This window comes from Kryptolebias marmoratus, linkage group LG8 (genome assembly GCF_001649575.2).
Source record: "Kryptolebias marmoratus isolate JLee-2015 linkage group LG8, ASM164957v2, whole genome shotgun sequence".
Lineage (NCBI taxonomy): Eukaryota > Metazoa > Chordata > Actinopteri > Cyprinodontiformes > Rivulidae > Kryptolebias > Kryptolebias marmoratus.
The window spans coordinates 1993452-2001975 of NC_051437.1; the positions used below are offsets into that span (position 1 = coordinate 1993452).

General features: G+C 35.9%; 1 protein-coding gene across 1 annotated transcript in view; it reads right to left on the reverse strand.

The window, feature by feature from the left end:
• Positions 1 to 474: 474 nt before the first annotated feature.
• sox18 (SRY-box transcription factor 18) overlaps positions 475 to 8524 on the reverse strand; it is an 8886-nt gene continuing 836 nt past the window's right edge. Inside the window, exon 2 of the mRNA XM_017409400.3 lies at positions 475 to 5734. Within this exon, the coding sequence (XP_017264889.1) occupies positions 4392 to 5734 (1343 nt within the window). The 3' untranslated portion in view covers positions 475 to 4391. The remainder of the gene's footprint in view (positions 5735 to 8524) is intronic.

The window sequence follows — 8524 nt, forward strand, 5'->3', positions numbered from 1 at the left end:
GTCTGTATTATTACCAATCATGGAGTTTTTAATGTTCAAGTACTTTTAGCAGCAAGGTCTATAATTTCGAATTTTCAAATGTAACAACACTCAAAAGGTTAATGTTCACAAGTGACAATGTGACTACAGTGTTTCTGCCTCTACATAACTTTGACATATTAGAAAGGGTGATATCTTAAAAATTATAACACAAGAAGTCCTTTGCACAGTATAAAATATGCAGAAATTGCCATTTTTTATTTGCCAGATTGATACATTTCTGCTTCAAAATGACTATTTCATTTAGAGGGATTATATTTTCAAGATATCTGCTCATGTAGTTATTTAAATCCAAAAAAGTCTGTAAAAGTCTGATAAATAAAATATGGATCATTTAAAGTTTTTTGTTCTGTGCAAAGGACTACACGTGCTATAATATTTAAAATATCACCATTTTAATTTTAACAGTTAAATGGAGACACACCTTTATCATACTCACGATATACAAATATACTTTTATTTAGTTTTAATATTATTTGATTTCAAGAACATATCCTACAGAAGCACCATGAAGCCACTCCATTCACAGTGCGTCAATATGCACAGCCACAATCCGGCACAAGAGTCTCACAGGATGCAGGAAGAAGCTGCCACAGGCACCTTTCACTGTTAACAGTAATATATATAAAAAAGGCCATAGCATCAATAAAACAGAATTTGATACACAAGTTAAGAAAATTGAGTGCAAAGTTTTACATATAGTTTTTTGCTTTATATCTGTAAACAGACCTCAACAAAAAAATGTAACCTGTGTACTTATATTTTACAAATGAAAATCTTTTTTTACACACATAAGTTCTTATCTACACATGCACATAGATGAAATCCTCAGACATTTTGGTTTACAAGGTCACAAAACATATAATGTTGATTTTTGCCTAATTCAGATACGTTACAATTCTGTATTTTAAGAGACAGATGAGAACTCCAAGCATGACTTTTGTAGTGAGTTGGCTAAACATAAATAAACTGAATTAAACTGAAAATAAATAAAACAAACTACTTTAATTACTTTATTCACCATTTATTTCTTTAAAGTAGGTGTTGAACATTTTTATGTCTGATTTAAGTAATGTTTCAGGGTGTGATTAGCCTAACTTAACACAAAAACCTCTATGACTTTTTCATTTAAATCTCAAATTTTAAACCCATCAATAAAGAGGAATATTTATCATTTAAGTCTGTACAATAGTATTACAAAGATGTTAAAAGATTAACTTTTTCATTTCTTCAGTTTTACCTGTTAACAGCTAAATTAAGCTAAACTAACTCACCATGTACAGCACAAACAGAAAAACTATCATTATCTGCAAGAAAGCAGAGAACTGTAACTCCAAAATACTATTCCTTTCAGAAAAATAAAACAAATGACAACAAGTTCATTCTGTACAACAACAACAAAAAATGAATGATCAGCATTTGGTCCTTTAATAAGTAATATTCCTAATGTACAGCTAATACAATAAACCCAGTGCAAAGAGAACATTTCAGAGTTTCTCTTTTTCACATCCAGCCAATAACAGTTAAACCTACATTTACAGTAAAAAAGCTACATCAGACCATGGTTTCCAAAAATCATAAAACAATCAAACTGTGTACACATATCTTGTTTCATGAAGGTGATTTGAACAAATTAGCAAACTTTGTGGGAAATGTATAAGTGACAATAATTTCACAATCTACTATACCAGACCAGTTCTGTAAGTACTCTGAAATCTGAGCTTTTGGTATTTGTAGACCTAAGTACATATTGTTTAAACAACTGATCTGTCTGGTATACCAAAGAGGTTTTTGTGGTAAGAAGGAATCAACATTTATTTGTGTTTGCCAGGAAGAAGAAAAAAATATATATATACAAACAGTTTGGCATGGGGTCCTGAGATGGAGACTTAGACATAGAGGGAACCATGTTAAACCCACTCCAAACTTGTCGAACATTGGATAGTTTGTGGGAGACAAAAGTGGTCTGTTCTGGGTTAGCATCCAAGGCTTTCCCAGCAACACTTCTGAGATAAATGTGGATACTGGACTGAGTCTCTGCCACCAAGTCTTCTTTTCTTTTACAGTGAGGTTTCCAGCATGAATTTCTCCTAACTCAGTCAAGATGATTGTCACGCACTAGTATAAAATGTCAAAACTAATATTTCCGGTAGATATTTTTAAAAATATAGTCTTGTGAAAAATTTCCTTCGGGTCTTTGTACACACAATGCAGTTAATTCAATGTTTGTTTTTATTCCTCTACAGCCTTATTCTATCTGTCACAGTCAAATTAACAATTTGCAATTAAAAAAATAATAAAAATCTAGATTTGAATTGTGCTAGCAATAAAATCTCTAGTTTGTCATTATGAGCCACTACAGCATTTTGTTTCCATGAACTGAGATTTAAAACCGTGCTCTGGTTGTAACATGCAGTTGTTTTCAGTTTTTCTGTCAGAAACACAAGAGTGAAAGCATAAACCTCTGTAAGAAGCACAGAGTCCCTTTTCAGAGACATCAGAAACCTGTAGACAACAGATGAACTCATTTCTGATGTAGCTGTGACTTAAACCTAATCTACAGTAAAAAATGGATAGTGGTGTAGTATTTTTAACTATCACAACAAATCAAATCTAAACAATTTGACAACAGTTTATTTGAATGATAATAAATAAATATCCCAATTACATTCATATTACAGTTTTTTTTAAATAATTTTATGGGTATTTAAGCACAATTAGCAACAGCTAATTTTAATTTTAGCCCAGTTCAGTCTGGGATCACTATGAGCAGGAACTTATTTTTTATAACATATTTCTGCAAGAATAATCATGTAATGCAAAGTTAACTGTGCTGTAAAGGTTTATACTAAAATTGTGTGCACTTGAACCGCTATGAAATTCTTGAGTTTGAGTTGTTTTATTATGGCAGCTTTCCAGTCAGTTCTGCGACCCCTCAAATTAGGCGTTAGTTTGTTAATATGTTAATATGGATCCAATAGATCTTAAATAATTGGCTTCCATCTTAGGAATATATTTTATAATGCAGTGCAAGGAATTTATTGTATGTATATAGTTTTTATTTCACATCCCTACAGTGTAATTTTAGCTTCAAGTGGGTTTCTCACATAGTATGAGGCTCCATTTTCATTCTCATTTGGTGAAAAATGGACTGTGAGATTTTTTTATTGACTCTTTCATATACGTATTCTAACTTTTTGCTTTTGAGAAAAACTGTTACAGACAAGGAGACTTGGGGTAACTTTGTATTTTGAGATAAATACAACCTTGTTTAACATAATTGTCAGAAACGAAGAACCAGCTACAAATAGAAGTCAGCCTGTTCTTACTTTGAGTTATTCTTGCTGTATTATCTATATCCATTTAAAACCCTAGTTCTACATTTGTCAGAAATTAGTTGCAATATTAAAAAAATTATCTTACAACATGAACATGGACGTACACTTCAAAGGTCAGAGTTTTTGTTTTTCTTTTGGTTTGCTTTTTTTTGCCATTTTAGCAAATAAAATGTTCTGCAGCTGTGATCATTTTAGGTTTTGCTTTCCTTGTCAACAATTTCTGGTGGAAAAAAGCTCTGTTGTCATACTGTTTTTAGTTTAATAGGATCTACAAAATAACATGTATAAGCAGAAATGGTGTGTCAGTTCAATCCACAAGCACAATAAACTGCCCAGTGAGAAACGGTGTTCACATTGAACTGTTTTGTGTGCAACACCAACCGCTCTCAGGTGAGAATCGGTGCCAGCGAGCAGCATGACTGCTGCTCTCTGTGCAGCACTGACAGGTGTGCAGTGACTGCCCTGGTGGTGAAAAAAACTTGGCTAAAGGCTCCTTCTTTCCTTTTGTTTTTTAAAACTAAGGGGGAAGCAATTTCTTCTTCCTCGTCTTCTTCCTGATGCCATGACTGAAATTTGTTACAGGAGAATTTTATGCTCGAGTATGAAGTCTCAACCGTCCCCGGACAGTCCACCCGGACAGTCGGCCCGGAGTCCGCGCGGCTCACGGAGTACACACAGCATGCCCGAGTATGTGAGGGCCTAATGCTGCCAGTGGTGCAGCTTTGTAGTTTACCAAAGTCGTACTAAAAGATTACGACTTCTTAAAAGGCGCATTATAAGGTGCACTGTTGTTTTTTGAGAAAATTGAAAGCTTTTAAGTGCTCTTTATAGACCGGAAAATGGGGTATATTTTTTTTTTAATTTAGAAAAGTTGGATATGATCATAATTTCACTGAGATTATAAGCCAAAGATCATTTTCCCAACATAGTTCCTTGTATGTCACAAAAATTCAAATTAACAAAGAAACAAATACAATGAAAGCTTCATGCAGATTGGGAGATGAGGATATGTTTTTAACCAGTGATACAGGTACTGTAATAAACAGCACTACTGGCATCAGAGAGAGCAGATATTAAAGGACTGGTCCCATCATCAACACCATTTACAACACTACTCGCATCTCTGTTAATGTTACTGCTAACAATACTATTATTGCTACTACTTGCACTGATGCTACTACACCTAGCCATGATTTTTGGCCCACCTGCACAGACCCCACCGAGTCTACAGACCTCTCGATTCCTCCCCATGTTTGCACCCATATTTACATACTGGTCAAAATCATGTCTGTCCATTGCAGACCAAAAGTCTGTAGAAGACCCCATGTGCCCACTTGTCTCTATGTTTGAGTGTTCTGAGTGCACAGAACGGACAAAAGTTGCTGGAGGGGGAATGCTGGAGGATGAGCAAGAATTGGGAGGAGTTTCAGGAGGAGGTGAAAGCTGCCCCAGATGACAGGAGGTGAAATGTGTGGCAGTTGTGGCACCGCTCCCATAAACTTGGCCAAAGTAGCCAACAGGAGCTGTGCTCAGGGTTGATTGTTGGCATTTTACAGGCTCTGAGTGGCTGAGGGAGGAATGAGAGTAGGAAACCAGAGATGAGGTGTCAGCTACAGGTGGGAGGCATTTTGCAGGACTTCTTAAGGCCACTTGGTGAGTGGAGGAATGACTGGGATTCAATCCGGATGTCATGCATGACGTCATATTTGATTCAGCTGAGTTTATTCTAGAGTCAAGTCTCAAATTTCTACCTGGACTACAGCTGGAATTTAAACTGCCACCAGAACCCATGGCATGTATGGAACTGTGGTGACTGGGACTGGTGTAGTGCTGGCTGTACAGTTGGTTATGATGGTGGTGAAGATGGTGATGGTAACCATTCCAACCTACTATCCCTGCTTCCTCTTGCATTTGTTGGGGGAAAAACACAGACTCCCCTGCTCCATCCTTCAGAACATCAAGAGGGGACATTTCTGGAGTGGGTAAGCCATAGCTCTCCAGCTCTGGTTGCCCTGGGGCCTGGAGGTCCCTGAAGTGCCCCAAAGATGGAAGAAGGTGGTGGGGAGGGTGGTGGTGTGAGGGATGGGCAACTGGGTGTCCATAAGCAGAACTTCCAGAGACGCCTTCTGAAGCCAAGGGGCTAATACTAGTTCCTAAACCAAGGCCTGGTGCCCCACCCTGAGCTAAGCTGTGCAACAGAAGGCCTGGTTCAACTCGCTTAAGTTTTTTTGTGGTCTTTTTGCGGCGAGGCCTATATTTGTAGTTTGGGTGATCCTGTAGGTGTTGGACACGAAGACGTTCTGCCTCCTCCACAAATGGTCGCTTGTCTGTGGCACTCAGCGCCTTCCATGATTGACCTGAAAGATTCAGAGAGGGCAAATGAAAGACAAAGAAGCAACATTTCAAATGAAACAATAAGAAAAAATATTAGACTGCACAATGTATTTTTATTGTTTTAATGAATTATTTAATAAAAAAAAACTCAGACAAATTTACAGTCTTGGTAAAAAAAAAGACACTCTCTTTCAGTTCTAGGGATTTATGTGTCAGGACATAATAAAAAAGGATCCAGTCTTTGTGGTCTTTAAATTATTCAAATCTAATCTCAAATGTACAAAAACACACAACACCTCTGTTGTCTAGCTGAGAGACTCTCTGTGGTCTCTCCAGGTTAAATACAATTCTTCCATGTTAGTGGAGTGCCATTTTCTTTCCACACAAATGGAAAAGCTGTGTGTAGAAAAACTAAGTCCACTCTTTTTGTCAAGCACAAACTGTCAGTAAGATGGTGGAAAGCTGTTAATTTGGGCTTGTTTTGCAGCCTCAGGGCCTGAGTACCATGCAGCCATTGAGTCAATCATGAATTCCTCTATAGACCAAAGAATCTGAAAGTCAAATATGAGGCCATCAGTCTGACAGCTGAAGATTGCACCAAACTGGGTCATGATGCAACAAGACAATGATCCCAAACACAGCAGCTAATCTACAACAGAGGCTGAAAAAATATGAATCAGTCAAAGTTCCGAAATCAACCTGATTGAAATGCTGTGTTAGGACCTTCAAAAAGGGGTGCAGAAATGAATGTATGCAACCCTCAATGAATTGAAGCAACGTTAGAGAGAAAAGTTGGCCAAAATTCCTCCACAACCATGTAAGAGACTGAGAAAGTCCCACAGAAAAACACTGCTGAGAATTTTGGCTGCTAAAGAAGGTTCTACAAGCTTTTGGATCAGCGGCTGGATGCAGTAATTCCACACACAGCTTTTTCATTTTGGCTTCATTTTTGTTTAATAAATAATGACATGATGGAATCTGTTGAGTGTTTTTTTACGCTTGAGATTAGATTTGAATAATTTTAGAACCTGGTAAAGACCAGATAATTTTTATTATTTCCCGTTATGTAAAATCTAGTACTGAAAGAGGGTAGACTTTCTTTTTCTCATGACTGTACTTTGAGAGAAGCATCTCACAATTATGTTTTCACCCTTAAACAGTGCATGTGACAGTTAATGAGACAAGTGAACAACCTGTTAATAAATCAAGCAGGCTTTGTATATAATTTCTGGGTATAATGTCAGTCAAGGAGTACATCACTGCATGTCAAACTGGACAATAAAGGTCCCTTCTACATCACTCAAGCTATTTATCTTAAAAAAATATTTTCTCAGTTTATATAATTTTGTTAGTCCACACATTCTAACTAAAGAGCCTCCAACACATGACTAAATGACAAGAATGTCCACATTAGCAAAATATCAAAGTAAAAAGAAAGGGCATAATTGATTAATGATTTGTCCACCCTTTTTTTGGATACAATTTACAGTTTCCTTCTAATTAATAAGCATTTCAACAAACGATCAAGGATTGATGACAACAGGATCAAGACAAAGCGAGACAGATCCAGAAAAACAGATAATACAGTTCTATATTTATTGCATTTCTAGGACATAAAGGGATAGCGGGCCTGTGAAACCTTTCCTGCCACATCATGTTTTTTACAAAGTGATTTAAATAGATCCAAGAGAAACTAGGTTTTTAAAAGATCTTTATGTTGGAATGCATTTTAAAAAAGGTTTTTATCACCAAAAACTTTTTTGCAAACACTGCAAAAAATAAAACAAAACAAACAACTATGTTTTTCAAAAATCTAGAACTGTGTGGATGGGTCAAAAAACCTAAAAGATGCATTTAATTTTTTGTAGTTGAAGAACTTTTACGAACTCATAAACTTCAGCTCAGTTTTTACAATCTATTTGATGTATTTATGCACAGCCCTAAGCACTCATATTTACAGCTTGTCTTGGGGTTATACATGCCAGAAGTCTCAAGATTTGCAAAACAAACTTTCTTCCAGTAAACGTGTGGTTTGGGTTTGAGTGAGTCTGAACATTTCAGGCTGCAGATGAGCTCCAGCTGTCCAGTCAGATTATACAAGGCTGCTTGCAGTGTGAGGGGGAAGTATAGACTACTACTGGAAATCATAAAAAACATACATTTTATATGACATCATATTTTATATGCAAAATGGAGCCTTAAATCAAGTTTCCATCATATATCTATATTAACACTTTCAAGTTTCACTCCATATCAGCTCATATGTTTCTAATTCTCTGCTCGTTCTGCATCAAATCTTCATCTGCTGCTCAGGTAGATGGGGCTTACAAAAACAGCTGCAATGGGTCCCATGGTTTAAGAATTTGTAAGTATAAAGATTTATTAAGGTCAGAAGAAAGGGATTTGTTTATTTATTTCTCACTATAACAGCTAGTTTTTTGACTAAAGAAACCATAAAAAACAACTCATTAAACACTGTGATAGACAGATTCACAAAATATCTGTAAAGTGTAAATCAAACTGTGAAACTGCTGTTGTTGTTCAGCCACCTAAAATTTGATCCATCCATCAGTTTTAGTCCTCAGGAGAACTCTTCAAATGTGAAAAAAACAAGATATGTTCACTGATTACTATTTAAAAACATGATTGTAACACAAACTTAAAATAAATCTAAATTAAAATGACTTAGGTGTTATGATTAGGCTAACTTGTTAAAAAAACATAATTCAGTTAACTTGAACAAATTTGCATGAAGCTTCTTTGTTTTGTTTTTTTTGTTTCGTTTTTTTTTTTTTTTTTTTTTTTTGTCTGAG